Raw genomic sequence first — 16,151 nt, forward strand, 5'->3', positions numbered from 1 at the left:
ATACAAGGGTTAAGTTAAGTAGGATAGTTCCAAACACAGTTCAGAATTATTAGCAGTAACCTTCAAAAGTTTCATGAAGAAATTTCAAATTAGCCCATCTTTGGGGCAGAATAGTCGCATCATTAGATTCAGTCTTGCTTGTGTTTTGTCATATTAAATCTAACATCTTGAATGCCTGTCTTTCAGCATTTGAAGAGGATGAGGGATTAATCATACCACTTTTTAAAGTTGCTTCTTATTCTTGTTTTTCTCCGCTCCCTTCTGCCTCGTTGCGTCGGGCCTTCCAACCATCTTTGGTACTCTTTTCTGTCCCATGACAGCTACCTTACTTCATTCCCCCCCCCCCGCTCAGTATTTCACATTATCGTTAACCATTTGATCCCAATTCATCCGTGCTTTATCATTTGGTCCACGAAAATGATGAATTATAGAGGCCTTTTGGCTATCTCCTTTGTTTCATGCCCTTTTGCATCCTAAAGGTCTTCCTTTTCTGTCCATTAATTCTGAACAGCTCCAGGCTTTGACACGGTAGATCGCTCCAGTTACATCAGCCATAGAACATGTGCTGTGACAGTTATTGCTGGCAATAATAGAGGATCTCTTCCAGCTGACACATGTGAATATATTTCATATAAGACATTAAACGATGGATCTTCCATCAATCAACACTTCGCTAGGTACAATTTATACAAATTTAATAAGGAATTACTGGTTTTGAATACCTTGGAATCATCTTCAGGTTATACAATACATTAAATAAGAAGAAATTAAGATTAAAAGACAAAAGATATGCCCAAAAATAAGGTCGATTTAACCTCATAAAAGTTTGTGTCTTATGAAACTGTCTGGATGAAAGTGTGTGCATACTTCATTAGATTGAAAACTGTTTTAAAATGTCTAACGTGTGCCTCAACAGAATTTGTGGAATTGTCTGTGAGGGCAACGTTCTTTATTCGTGATCCTCTGAGGTTGTTCCCTCAACTCCACAACAGGTCGTCAGGTTGATAAAATTGTCAAATGGGCAACTTCAACCTCTGTAACCCTTCAAGACAGTATAGTAACTCTAAACAACTGTGCGATTACACTCAATATATAGAATTTGTAAACAATTTTAGATAGTGTTTTTAATACACCAACTTGGTGGCGTGATCGTGAAAGCAAGCAGTGTATCTACTCTAACAAGGGTTTTGGAATCACCACACGAATAAACGATGTTACCTCCACAAATTCTGTTCAGGCACACATCAGACATTTTAAGACGGTTTTCAATCTCGTGAAGTGAACACACACTTTCATGAAGTTAAAGCAAGCTTATTTTTTAGGCATATCTTTTGTAAAATGTTTTTCTTCTTATTTAGTGTATTGTATAAGCTGAAGATGATTCCAAGGGAATCGAAATTGGTACTTAATTATTAAATTTGTATAAACTGTACCTAGCAAAGTGTCGATTAGTGGAACATCCATCGTTTAATGTCCCATATGAAAGTTATGCATCAACATGGAAATGAAGATAATTACATATGAGACATGATTATGGTGTAGGTACAGTACCTGCACAACCAGGTCGTCCATAAACAAACAAAAAGCTGAAAGCAAATAACTGGTAAATAAATAAATGATCACATGTGTTTTCCAAAACAATACTCTATATTTGTTCTCAAATAGAAACAGTAAGTAAAAATACAAAGTACAATCTATAAGATACAACACCACACTTAATTTTGTGATGGGATATAACACGCTGGTAACACTTACAAGTAGTTGATGTGCTTCTAGGAACATACAGTTCAATCTCGTTAATTCAGATTCTGAGAAGCTCGACTTCCCTTAATTCAGACAGGAAAAAGAAAAAATTGAAAATGGAGAATGTCACTACTCAAAGTCTTCCTTCATGGGGTCCCTAAAGCTGTGTGAAGAGGCAAGAAGATAGTACCGTAAGTTACGTATGTTTTTATGTGCCTATACTAGTCAAAGGTCATTTAAAAGAAGATGCATTGCTAAGATGTGTTTACTAAAGTCTCCCAAACATATCCTATTTTTAAAAATAATTTCTACTATGTCCAGGAGGTATTAGAATTAATCTTTTGTTTGGTATTTAATATTGGCCATGTTTATTTACACTGTTACTAAAAAGTTAAAAAACGAATTATTAATCAATTTATTAAGGTACGCTTGAAACAGCATTAACTACAAATCAAAGATACTTTAACACTCATGGAGACCTGATTCAGAGTACAATAACAAAATCATAATAAAATTGAAATTATCTACCGAACAGGAATTAGTTTTCACTGCTGTAATCAGACAAAGATTTTGTCCTCATCTGACATACTGTTATGTGATACAGGGTACATTTCTGTCCGCATAAAAAACACACACACACACGCACGCACGCACGCACGCACACACACACACACACACACACACACACACACACACACACACACACACACACACACACACACACACACACACACACACCCCCACCCCCCCCACCCCTACCTTTTGTTCAGTGAATGAAAAAGCTTATTCTCACAAATCTTATAATGAAATCCACGAACGGCCAGTCTCGTAACGGTATGTCTTTGCTCCTGGTTCGGCTTTGTCCAGTTTGGTCGATCATCGCTGATGTTCCATAAAAGTCAATATCTATCTCTGTTCTCTTCGTCCTCCTACGTTCCAGTAATTTGTTGGATGCCTCAGTAGAAGGCACACGTAGTCTTAGATCCTCCATAAAAAAAGTTTCCTTGGCAAGCACGTAAACAAGTCTAGATAGTGCATATTTTCCCACCCTAAGGGCATGTTTTAGGAAACGAGCTTTCACCTTTTTTATGCAATCTAAGTCAGAGATGGTCAGATGGCTGTCTTCAGCGATAGTGCTGCAATGTTCCTTACCCTGCATATTGCTTTCGTGGCCTCTGCTGTCCTATCTGGATGTGACACCGGAAGGAGCTCGCTGTCGTTTGAAGGGTTACAACCAAATATTTGAACCTATTGACTGTCGTTAGTGGTTTGTTGTGGAGAGTCAGTATGTGGTTTTGCGATATTCTCCCTCCCTTTCTGACAATCATCTGATATGTTTTCTGCATAGTGATTGAAAGATGGTTTTTCTCTACCCATGTCTCAAGTTCCATCAAGGTTTCCTGCAGCTCTTCTTGGTTGGTCGAGCCCAAGACCATGTCATCCGCATACATGATTAACGTGGTTTTCTTCTTTCCTTTGAGTATCTCAACGATGTCTGCTGTCATTATGTTGAACAACAACGGACTTATGGGATCACCCTGTAGGACTCCATTGGTCTGTGTAGTAGTCTTCGATCTGTTGACACCATCATCGATTTCAATGTAGTTATATTGAAGAACGTCTTCCAATGCATGGATAAGTGGGTGCTCTATGCCAATCATATCCTTGATTTTTTGTCTCAGTAGTTTCCTGTCGAGTGAGTCAAAAGCCTTGCTGTAGTCTATGAACACAGTGAAATATTTCCTTTTGGATATTCTTAGGGCTTCTCCCAACAGGTATTGTATTTCCTTTAGTAAAACCAAATTGACATTCTGGAATTGTGACTTCTGATTCTAGCCTATTTGTAACTATCTTCAGATTGTTTTCTAGCGCCACTCCTCTATATGCACTTGTGTCGCCCTTACCTTTATATAGCACTTTAATAAGCGATTTCTTCCATACGTGTGGAATACCCCTCTCCAAGCAAATATTGAAGATATTTGTCCACATTGGTAGTAGCGTCTCTAGTGAGTCCTTGATGTGTTCAATACAAATTTGGTCCGGTCCCAGAGCCTTACAGTTTTTCGTTCTTCTTATGATGTCCTCTATTTACCCAGGTGTTGTTGATATATTTTTATCTTTTATGGTCTTTGTAGGTTCTTCTAATTCCCTTCTATCCTTGATAAAACTACGTTCTCCTCCGATTTGTTTAGAACTGCTTGAAAATGAGACTCCCATTTATTCAGTAGAATTTCTCTGGCTTTCGAAGCTGTTTTCTTTCTTAGCGCCAGGAAGGGATCATTTCTTGCTTTCTCTGCCATCTTCTTAGCTTCTTGTTCGATAAAATTGTCTCTCTTTTTTTAATAAGCATCTTGTATTCTTTTCTTCAGTATGAAGATGGTTTTGTTGATTTACGTACTGTTAGCTGGGGACTGGTCAGTAGTTCATTAAATTGAATACAGGGTAGAGTTTAAATCCTCAAATGAAAGCTTGACTTAGTATCAATTCTGCTAATTGAATATAATGCAATTCAATCAGTTAAATCCACATTAGCAACCAGGTCATTCTGCCAATACCATATTACATGGAAATATTATTCTCTTCAGTACTTCAGGCAGAAATTACACCAAGAAACTGTTTGGTAGCGATCCACGTTTAATTATTTTCTTAGTCATCGGTAGTGATGGCTATTTCATTGAGCGCTCTTAGCCCTGCAACCACAAACAGAGCGAGTGACACATGGAACTAGTCAGGAGTTCTACTCAGCTGCATTGATTGTTATAGATACATAGTGCACAGCACTGTAGTTTGAGTTAAGCCCTTTTCCGGACAGAAACAATAAAACTAGGATAAATTAGCAGCAAGAGAGAAAAAGGCTAATATTTGTGCAGGGAACTGAATCGTTGTCTGCAAAATCTGGAAGAAAAAATAGTGAAGTGAACAAGTGACAATCGAGCGCTCTGGCAAAGTTCAGGCTGGTTTTCCACATTTCAAGGACACCATAACATAATGAATATATTTTTAAATGAACATGTTTTGTTGTCGGAAACTCAAGTTTGATGGAGTTTCTACATCCTCTCTAATGAGTGCATTTTAACGAGGTTCCACTGTATTTCCTTGGGAGGGTGAAACTTCAAAAGCTGCAGAGATGGAAGTACATTCCCAGTCCTATCGTGCATAATTCACAATAAAAAGGTATTGACATGGAAGCTGCAATGCTGTGACTATTTTCATGCAGTTAAGTATGTTTCATTCTTCTAATTCTATAATTTTTATAGAGATGAAGCTGATGGAATACAACAACAGCGGCGGTATGTTTGTGTTACCAGTAAGGGACATAATGCGTGGAGGGTATAAAAAGACAAAGAACTGTTCACATTTTAAAGAGTTGTAAGTAGGAGCAATCTCAACTGATGAACTGTTCGTTTCACCCAGAATTTCTGCATTACTGTACTATCGAGGAGGCAATAACCAGCTGACAGCCTCCAACAAGTACAATAAATCACAGTCATTTGCAAGCGTCATGTTTTTTAAAGAGACTATGTGATGAAATGTGGGTGCTTTGTTAGGACTTTCCTGGGGATTCGCATATGTTGCAATTGGATTTTCAAACTTCTATTAGGTATAGGCAACTATAGCAGGATATTCAGGTGAACAAATTTTGTACGTATCTGTACAAGTCTTGACATTAAGAATTAAAAAGAAAGATTCTGTGTTTTATCAGTTTGTCAAAGGTTACTGCAGTACCGCAAATGTAAGAAAACTTTATTGCACGTTTCCTGTAAGCTACATTTTAACTTGTAACTTCTAAGTGATGGATTCTTAGGTATGACTGAAAAACTGGCTAGAAACATTTTTCTAGGGTTGGCAGTCATTTGCACTAAAATTATTTGTTTGCCCAAAATAAAGTAACAGAAAATTAAAATTACTTTCTGGAAGGGGTCACTTTTATTTCATTTCTGTGACTTCAAACAGCAGAAGTAAATACCTAATCAGAATGCAAATGTTTAATAAATATTTGAATTGACCACATTTAAAAAAAAAGCCTTCTGCAGTTTCGAACCAGGGGTGGCACAATGACAGTAAATTCACAGAGACTGTAACATATATAATTTGTTTCAAATGCCAAGAATTTATTAAAAGTTCTGTGAATGAATGTTGTTAGTGATTTTGAACTAGAATAGACTGCATTGGTAATTTCATGAAGAGCTTGAATGTTTTTTTTAACATTTCTTACTGTTATGACTGGGAACTTAATTGTTGATATAAAGTTAAGTTTTCTGTGATGCAGAAATCTTGGACGAACTCACTAATTTACAAGTTTTCAATATTACAAAATATTTATATTGGCACAAAGACGCAGAGAGTATTAAAATTACGATTAAGTTAAATGGATGCAAAGTGTCATGGACACAGTCAGTCCTATATCAAGAATGTTTCATATCACATTATTGGCGAGTACTTGACCCAATTTCTCTAAAATACACATGCAAGATTAATCATAATAATATTATCTAGGAGATGTAGCTAGATAAACCTGGACATTTCTTGTAGAGTAGACCAGTCTGTCCATGTGCATAGGCTGTCTTTCCCCAGTCAGTTTTGTTCTCTTAAGAGTTTTGTATTGTTATTTGAGAAAAGACAGAGGTGTCTTACATTTTATATATCACTAAACATGATTTAGAATAAATTTCAGCATTGAAATGGTAATTTTCAAATTCCTTACCTCCCAAATAGGGACGAAGACCTACACTTTACAAACCACTGGTATGCACAGTATTTTGTATTTTATATGATTATGTTTTTGCATTTCTCTTTTGTATAAATGGGCATAATCTGTTTGTGGTTAGATTATTATATCAAAGGTTTTGTTCCATTCAGCTCCCTCGCTACAGCACAGGTTTCTAAATGTACAAACAGAACCTATGAGTGCGATTAAAGCACTTGATGCAATAATGGTTTAGGTGAGACTGAACCTTTTGTAGAAATCTGTGAAAAATTTAGGGGTAGTCCATCTGGTGTCTGTCATTAAAGCACTCGCTCTAGAATAAAGTAAGTTTGTAGATACGTCTCTTTTCTGTGTCGTGGTCTATAATGTGGCTGAAAGGTGATGACATCAGTGGAGAGGTCATGTTACATCCCTTGTCGTTCAATACATTAGCGATGGTTGATCTGCTCACATGATGAAGGGAGTTGTGTAAAAGTTTACCAAGTGAAACGTTCCCAGAACATCGGCAACACCAACGAAGGTGCCTGGTACATTACTGGCAGCTGACACATTCACGATACCTCTATTCAAAGCGTGACAATCCCCGGTCCTTCCTCACAAGTCGATTTAAATAGCTTTAAACAACTGATGAATAAACACTGCCATTAAGTCTTTGTTCGTTTGTTTGTTTAACTTTGCTGTAAAAATGATATTTTGCAAAGTAAGGTGTGTTTACCACAAGATAAATAAGGCAGATACACTTTAGTTGAACATTACTGAAAATGAAAATGATAATTGTAGGCTATGGCTTCAGCAAGCATTTTAATGTGATGCCATCTACTGGCCTGGTTGTCAATTTTGACATTCCATTGTACTGTAGGCTTATAGAAGGACGTCTATGTCTGGGTTTAAATGAATTGTGTTGGCTGAACACCAAATGTGTCACCAGAGATCTTTCACATGCCAACATGGAGTGTCCAATACCCTTGAAAAATTAGACTACGTGTGCCGGGTTTGAATCCGCCATCTCAGGATCCTCACAGGGAGCTTCTAAATCAATAAAAGTGGCAGACTGTGCATACAACAGTACAAAATGCAGTTCTGCTTCAAGAAGTACTTCCTTGAACTAAAAAGTTGGAGATTCATTAACATTTCTTCAGCTAAAGAATTCACCATCTACTCTCAGTGGTTGTCCACTTAGGTCATGTTACATATTTAGTAAGAATTACATTTTTCAGAAAAATTACTTCCCTCACATTTCTGCAAAGAGCTATTGCAGCAGTAACTTCAAAACTGTGTGCGAGTTTTGAAACATGTAACAAAATCTCTCTTGCATATTTCACTTTACACGACAGGAAGTTGGAGCCTGTTTAGTGAATGGGAAGTGTGTTTGTTCAACTGTCATTATTCACTATTGTATCAAATGAAGGGGCTGCTCGGTTCACCTTGAAGGATGTGGCTTCGATTCAGAAAGTTAAAACATTTAGAAACTCCTTGGGTTGGTGTCAAGTGCAACTTGCTCTCCTCTAAAAGAAATGTCCATGCTAGAGCTAAACATAGCTTCCCAATAACCTAAACAGTTGCCAAGATGGCAGTAGATGCCATCAGGTTGACTCCGCAGGTACCGTCTCCTCTGTAGACTCGGTAATAACCCTGTAACAAATACAAATCATTTCTCCTGTTATCTATTACGTAACACAAGGCTCAATTCTAGCAAACATGGCGGGGAGGAAGTGCACGGAGAAGTTTGGTCTAATACCTCAGAACTTTAAAATAGGTCCAGTGAGTATGATATAAGAGTAAAGAGTAATTATTATTGTGACCACATAACTTTGTCCTTAAGGGTTACCATCGTCTTGGTCTCAGAGAGACTTTTCCAACAGTCCTCCGCATGAAGAGTTCAATTCGATATAAGCCAGTCATTTTGCAGATTTTTCAAGAAAACAGAGCCGACTTAGCATTTTCAGTCCTTCTCTTGCTTTGTTTCTTGGGGTTTAAAGATGAACTTCATTAATGTTTCCGTATTGAACTGAGATCAACGATAAGATATCTAATAGTTGTTTCTTGGGGTTCGGACCATTTTGTTTTATTCCAAATGTAAGGTGTCAAATGTTCTACCTCAACCTTCTTTGTACATCTTTTGGTTTGATCACTTTTTTAACTGATGCCCATCAACTGTTATATCCTCCACAACGAGTCAAACAGTGCCTGTAGTTCCAGTCTGAGTACAGCAGGCCTGTGGTCGCCCAAGAAGTCTCCTTTAACAACATGAGCTGCGATATAATAGAGAAGTTATATTTGCTACTGCATTGCACACTAGCAACAGGAAACATTAGCCAAATCCACGTGCACCTACGGCCGCAGCAGGGTCTCGGAGGATGAGGTTGACAACTGGAACTTGGTCATTAACATCAACAGAACACGTATCTTAACAATACTGATGCATCTGTTACAGGCCAAAAGAACAATAAAACACAAAATGGTATGCAATTTAAATACCAATGTATCTGTGGCAGCTTTGAGATGACAACTGGCATATTTTTTGTTGGATTAGTTTATTAGTTTATTCCAGTTCTGTATTGACTTCAAATATCTAAGATGAAATTCTAAAAGAATTCAATTACTGTATATTAGGTCCACCAACTCAATACATTTCTGCCATTTTATGGTCTGTGCAATGGGAGTTTATGTTAAAATGTACATAGCTTCAATATTAAAAATATATTGAACAAGTACAGTGGAAAACTGTTAAAAATGTACATGGACAAAATAAGTTGTGTGTGTGTGTTCAAGCGCATTTACTACAAATACAGTATTTACACGAATTTTGTTAAGAAAATTGAGGCAAGAAATTGAAGTGCAGGTTTTATTTGAGTCAATGTTGGCATTTTTTTTCAAAATCAGCCTTCCTAAAGTTAGGGTGCGGGGATTGTTCGGTGGCGGGGATTATTCGGGTAAGTACGGTATTACTTGGCTGGAGGAAATACTTAAAAAACTAGTGAAGACAGATTTTGTTGTAATCTGTCATATTTCTGTAAAACGGAGTGAAGTTTTTAAAAGATCCATTGTATTGCATCAAAGAGAACACAAGTATAGCCAGGATCTGAAAGTGGAAATAAAAACCCGAGTACGAGAACGAAAAATGAGGTGGAGGTTAAAGATAGTATTAGGAGTCGCAGTCCTCTTTCCTCTACGTTGGGTCGGTGTTGACCTCCACACTGACTGGCGACCGTTTCGATGTTGCATTGGGCGGGAGAAACAGCGGTAAGGGGAGGGAGAGTGAGTGCAAGTATGCGAGGGCGGACCAGTAATGTGTGTTTTGACAGATTTAATTGAGCTTCGCTTAAAATCTTTCTCCATTACTGTGTCAACCAGGATGTTCGTTTTTTCTTAGATTTCGTTAAGATTATAAATGGGATTTGATTTCTGATCGAAGTTTACATATTTTTTCCAAAATGTTTAATAAATGTTGGTTATATATAGGATATTTATCTATGGTGGAGTTTATGCATGTTTGGACTCGTGTCCTGCACATGGATGACATGAGGAAGGCAGCGACGTAGCCATAGAGGCCAGCGTGAGGGCCTGGGTTACACTACTACATGCAGCGAGTTCAAAATATCATCATGGAAGCAGGCATTTGCTTGTGCTTTGTCTAGAAGAGTTGTCGACTTTAAGGTTAAGTCAATTTTCCACCTTTAAAATACCAAAAGTTTATTGTCTAATTATTTAAACAACATTATTTAAAATATGACAGGACATGTTTCGTCTAACTTGTAGACATCATCAGCCGTAAAATATTCAAGAAAAAGCACAAAAAAGACAAGGACAGAATAACACATTAAAATAAATCGCGTTGTCGAATACGTCAATTAACCTTAAAGTATACGTACGACAATACGGACTTTACAATGACATTTATTTTATGTAATGAGTTGTTGACTGCATGATGGGCATCCTACAAGCTGAATTCCTTCCAAAATATCAATCAACTGCTGTAACAGGGATGACGTCATATGAGGGAGAAGGAACAGCTTCTAGAGCACTGTTTTGATTGGCAGTGCTGTGTGTCGATCTGTGCTGCCTTCTGATTGTAGTTTAAAACATATCGCTAATAATTCTACCAGTTGCGTTAGGACACACCTTGGATGTTTTATGACCTGGGGCTTGCCTTTCCTGTTGCATCACTAGTACAGGGAACGGTAAATCTTTCCTATACGATCCTATCTCATCTGTATTGTAAAGCTGTGCAACGTCTGTCTGTCTGTCTGTCTGTCTGTCTGTCTGTCTGTCTGTCTGTCCAATCCTTGTTCCGTTTCTCTATGGGGTCAGGTATAAAGTGAGATGAACCATTGTAGCATGTTTTTATGACCAGCTGCCCTTCTTGACATCAACCTCATCAGAGGAGTTAATGAGATGAAATGAATAATGTGATATATGACAGTAGGAAGGGAAAGGGTGAAACTCGCTGCCGGTACATAGCCTACGCTTGTTGAAAAGCACCATCAACAGCGTCATATGCCCTCACACCATATGATCACTGCGGAGTGGTTTTGAATGTAATCCAGGCTTTTGGCATGCAATCTGGTGATTAGAAAGTATATAACACCACCTCTCCTGTGGTGCGAGCTGGTTACTAGGTGGGCAAAATGTTCTTTTATAATGAACAATTGAAATTCTAGTGCAAACTGCTTCCATGTCTACATTAAGATGTTTTGCATCAATTATAATTTTACATAGTCCGTAGTGTTTCTTAAAGTGCAAAAGCCAGCCACAATATGCTTTAAAATATCATTCTAAGCTAAAAGCGGAGTGAAAACTTGCTTACTCAGCACATGCTAGGCTGTACCTTCTGTTCGATTTTGATTAAACCACCATATCATGACTTCATCTACAATTTCTTAGTCTGATGTTTGCACTGATTTTTGGGATGAACTAGCAGAAAATTTGATCAGAGTTTCCTCATGTCTTTCACCCACATCACAGTCACTGGATAGTTTTCGCTGGTGGTTAACATTCTATATTTCATTTTATGACCACTCATATTGAAAACTGACAGCCACAAATCACAGTCGAAAACTTGCACAACTGACTTTTTCAGCCTCTGTATCCATGAATGTCCTCTTTGCTATTCTCTTTCCTGGCATTCTCATCATGTGTCCAAACAATTTTAGCTTTGCTATATCAATCTCTTCTTGAAGTTTACACACTCCCAAGCTTCTCCTTATTTCATATTCTATCTCGTCTTGTCTTTCCCTGTATGCTCCTCAAGAACCTCATTTCAGCTGCCTGTATCTTACTTTGGTTCCGCTTAGTCAACGTGCAGGCTGCTGAAGCATAGGTCAGTACAGGTTTATAATAGGGCGAGCATAAAACCTTCTTGCACTTCATTGGCACATCTTTGTTCCATACAATGTGTCTCACACACTGGTAGAAACTTGCAGACTGCTGTATTCTTAAATCAATTTCTCCATCCAAATTTCCATTTTATGATATCACACTGCCCAGATATTTAAAAAATGTCACTACTTCAAGAGGTTCATTTCCTATTTGTATCAGTCCCCTGGATTTTCTGTTACCTCTTGTCATGATCAGTGTCTTACTTTTCACAGTACTAATCTTCATTCCACAATTTCGTATCTCCTCATTCCATAAATCAACTTGTGTCTGTACTTCCTCTTCATTATCTCCCCAAACTACAATGTCATCAGCAAAGAGCATAGACTTTAATTCCTCGCCCATCTCTTCTCCTTGATATTGAGACACTGTCATATGCCTTTTCAATATCTAGAAATGTTACTACCATGTCCTTTCCATATTACCAATACCTTTCCATCATTTGATGCAATGTAAATATTGGCCTCTTCTGAATCCATACTGGTGTTCTACTCTGTCTCTTATTCGTCTATCCAAGATTCTCTCAAGGATCTTAGCTGTATGAGGTATCAGTGTCACTCCTCTGTTGCTTCCTGTCTCCTTTCTTGAAAATTGGTATAATGACCCCTTTCATTCACTCTTTTGGAATAGTCTTTTCTCTCCATATCACTCTGAAGAGTCTATAGACTAACTATTCCTGCTGCTATTATCATTTCTATGGCGACCTCGTCAATTCCAGCTGCCTGGCCTCGTTTCATTCTTGTAGTGGCCCACTCAATCTCTGCCATGGACACCTCGTTTTCCTTATCTTCCATCTGCACTAAATCTGGTTCTTCGATTTCTCCTTGTACAGAGGTATTTTGCACGTTGTAAAGCTGTTCAAAGTATTTTCCCCACCTCTGCAATATATCCTGCTTCTGTGTCATCACTTCCTCCTGTTCGTTTTTAATGAAGTTAGCATCTTCACCTGGGTTTTTCTTCTTGCAGAGATTCGGTGAATTTTTGCCAGGATTTCTTTTTTTCTTCTTGAACCGCCTTGGAGCACTCCTTCTTGCAGTACCTGCATTCTGTTGTTCTGTTTCTCAGCCATCTTTTCCAAGCTTGTTACTTCCGTTTAACTCAGGCCTTTCCAACTCGAGCACTTAGTGCTGGGGCGCACCAGCGCTGCACTCAGCAGCACCGCTCCCCTCCTTCCCCAACTACTCCATGCCGTACATTGCATTTTATATCAAGAACAATTATGTGCAAAAATCTTTCGCAGCTTTAAATCTGTTATGGTACTGTGTCAAAATGTGTAAATTTCTGCAGAAAGCAAGGTTTGAACCATCGGCTGTTCAAATGATTTTTAAAATACCTCGAGGCAGAATGTAGCGACATTCCCTGTTGTTGTATTGTGCGCTGGTTAAGTTGCGCGAAAGTGCTAGCAACCTTCTTTGCAATAATTGAAGAAGTTTATCTGTTCATAGAGATGAAAGATTCTCCACAACCAACTTTGCGGAATAAACAATGGGTAGCTGACCTCGCTTCCTTGGCGGACATAAAGTCTTATTGAAATGATTTAAATATTTCATTCAAGGGAGAAACACACTGATTAGCACCATGTGTGATAGAATTAAGACTTTCAAAATGCAGAGTTTGTTATGGAAAAGACATCTTGAAGCCGAAAATTTTGACAATGTTACTTCATTAAAATCATTACATTTGTCTACTTACGAAAATCTTGGAGACTATCAGACGTCGTTACAGACTTTGCACGATGAATTCAATGCCCGATTCCAAGAAATGAATGATATGGCACCTCAACTTTAAATATTTATGACCCCAATTTCAGCGCATCCTGAAAAATCACCATCATATTTCCAAACAGAGGTGATAAAACTACAGTGCAACGCAATCCGAAAGGCAGGTACTACCACTACAACGGTGATTTAATTTCATTTTACAAAGGTGTTCATCCACAAGAATTTCCCAGACTTCATGCTTTTGTCTTAAAATTTACGTCAATGTTCGGTACAACTTATGCATGCGAACAGATGTTTTCAATTCTTAATTTAAATAAATGTAGAACTAGGACTTCTCTGTCTGATACTGTCTTAGAGACTGTACTTAGAATGTCTAATGCCAAATCAATTGTAAATATCGGTAAATTAGTTGCCGCAAAACAATGTCAACAATAGACTTAAACACTACATGTACATTAAGGCAAACGCAATGTACGCACGGAATAAATTGTTTATGTGTTCACAGAATTGTCCTATAGGTGGGCCGGCAAAAGGTTGCACTTGACAGTTGTAAGTCATGTTGGCACCTCTACAAAAATGAAATGAAGAACGTCACCCATCAGTCAGAATCACCAATCCACTACTTTTTATGTCACATACAGTTACGCATTTTATTAATGTTAATTCGTATTTAATTCCCTATAGTGTTCATAATCTTTTATTTGCTTACACAAATATGAGCATTTAAAAGATATTACAAGGTTTAAGCGAGCTACAAAATAAATACGAACTATTTTCAGTTGATTGTTGTTGGCAATATAGGTAGTATAGTGGTGCCATCTATAAGTAGCTTGACTACTGTATTGAAGTGTTGCCGTTTTGTCTGTCGCCGCTAGCACGTGGTCAGGTGTGATTCGCGTGTTTATGAAAGTTTTGTTTTCATTGTGAGATAATTGTGAAATTTTATTTTAACGAATGCAGTGCGATGTCTCGGAAATGACAACATAGTCATGAAGCGCGAAGTGATAATCCTTTGAGCCGCGGAGTGTCCCTTAATAGTCAGGCATTAGAATTAGTGCGGAGAACTTGTGAGTTTTACGAGATGGTTTTCCGTAGTTTCCCATTTTCACACCAGGCAAATGCTGGGGCTGTACCTTAATTAAGATCACGGCCGTTTCCTTCCAACTCCTAGGCCTTTCCTATTCCATCGTTGCCATAAGACCTATCTGTGTCGGGTGCGACGTAAAACCCCTAGCAAAAAAAAAGTTTTACGAGAGGGAGACGAAATTCGTACGCTTGTATAGCCGTCTCTCCGTTCCTGTAGATCATGTTGTGGATCGCATATCTCAAACATTACGGCTTTCAAAGCGTACTGTCATTCAAACAGATGTTCGCCTCCAAGAACAGAAGGTAAAAGTGACTGGGGTACATAGCAGTAGCAAAAACGGGGCTGATAGTAGGGACTTGTTTCACAGCACTCCAGGAAAGAAACGAATTAAGCTATCTCCTGTAACAGGAATTAATTCTTTCCAGGCTGATGCAATACGAAGACACGAGTACGATTTTTACAGCTCAAAGTCCCTTCTGTCATTGTTATGGACAATGCACATTACCACTCCGTAATAATGGACAAGACCCCTTCTTCGAACGCCCGTAAAGAACTGTAAGTGGAATGGCTGCAGTAAAGAAATATCCAGCGCATATGTGTATGACCAAATTAGTCGACACCGGGCGAGTTGGCCGTGCGGTTAGGGGTGCGTAGCTGTGAGCTCGCATCCGAGAGATAGTGGGTTCGAATTCCACTGTCGGCAGCCCTGCAGATGGTTTTCCGTGGTTTCCCATTTTCACTCCAGGCAAATGCTGGGGGTGTACCTTAATTAAGGCAACTGTCGCTTCCTTCCCATTCCTAGGCCTTTCCTGTCCCATCGTCGCTATAAAACCTATCTGTGTCGGTGCGATATAAAGCAAATAGCAAAAAAAGAAGAAAAAAAAAAAAAGGAAATAGTCGACGAGGTAGCGAAGGAACAAGGTCACGAGGTTATTAGGTTGCTGTCATACCACGGTCACTTCAACCTCATTGAGTTGGTACGGTATGGGGTGAAGTAAAACATTACGTACGCACTTATAACAAGTCCTTCACAGTTACTAAAGTGGAAGGACTGTTCCGGGAGAGTATTGCTCGAATGGATGCGGCTTTGTGCAGGAAGAAATTTAGCCATGTCGCATCATTCATTAATTCGGCAATGGCAATACATGGCATCATCAGTGACTCTCAGGAGTTGATGATCTGCCTAGACGATGATGACAATGACAACGAAGGCGACGGTAGTGATGGCAGTGAACTGGAGGGTATCGAGCCTCTGCCTTTGTGAATCAGGTATGAAAATAAGGTTTCTGAATTTTCGTAAAATTTATGGATTTTACTTGAAACATTTTGTGTTAGCACCGGTGTGTATTATTCTAACATTTATTGGTGTATTTGAAGTGAGATCCTTGTCGGCCGATTTCTTCCGTGTTTTGTAACATCGCGATAATAAGAACTTTGTAGTATATTTATCTCGTATAATTTTGTGTGATGAATAATCGGTGAGTTGAAAGTTCCATTTTTGTCGGCAGATTTCATT

At 38.4% G+C, this 16,151-nt stretch overlaps 1 protein-coding gene across 3 annotated transcripts in view; it reads right to left on the reverse strand.

Moving 5' to 3' along the window:
* Window positions 1–1,626: 1,626 nt before the first annotated feature.
* LOC136884388 (uncharacterized) overlaps window positions 1,627–16,151 on the reverse strand; it is a 267,201-nt gene continuing 252,676 nt past the window's right edge. For all 3 annotated transcript variants that reach the window (XM_068229938.1, XM_068229937.1, XM_067156526.2), the window contains one exon: window positions 1,627–8,083. In XM_068229938.1, coding sequence (XP_068086039.1) covers window positions 8,003–8,083 — 81 coding nt within the window. In that variant the 3' untranslated portion in view covers window positions 1,627–8,002. The remainder of the gene's footprint in view (window positions 8,084–16,151) is intronic.

The sequence above is a fragment of the Anabrus simplex genome, chromosome 12 (genome assembly GCF_040414725.1).
Source record: "Anabrus simplex isolate iqAnaSimp1 chromosome 12, ASM4041472v1, whole genome shotgun sequence".
NCBI classification, from domain to species: domain Eukaryota; kingdom Metazoa; phylum Arthropoda; class Insecta; order Orthoptera; family Tettigoniidae; genus Anabrus; species Anabrus simplex.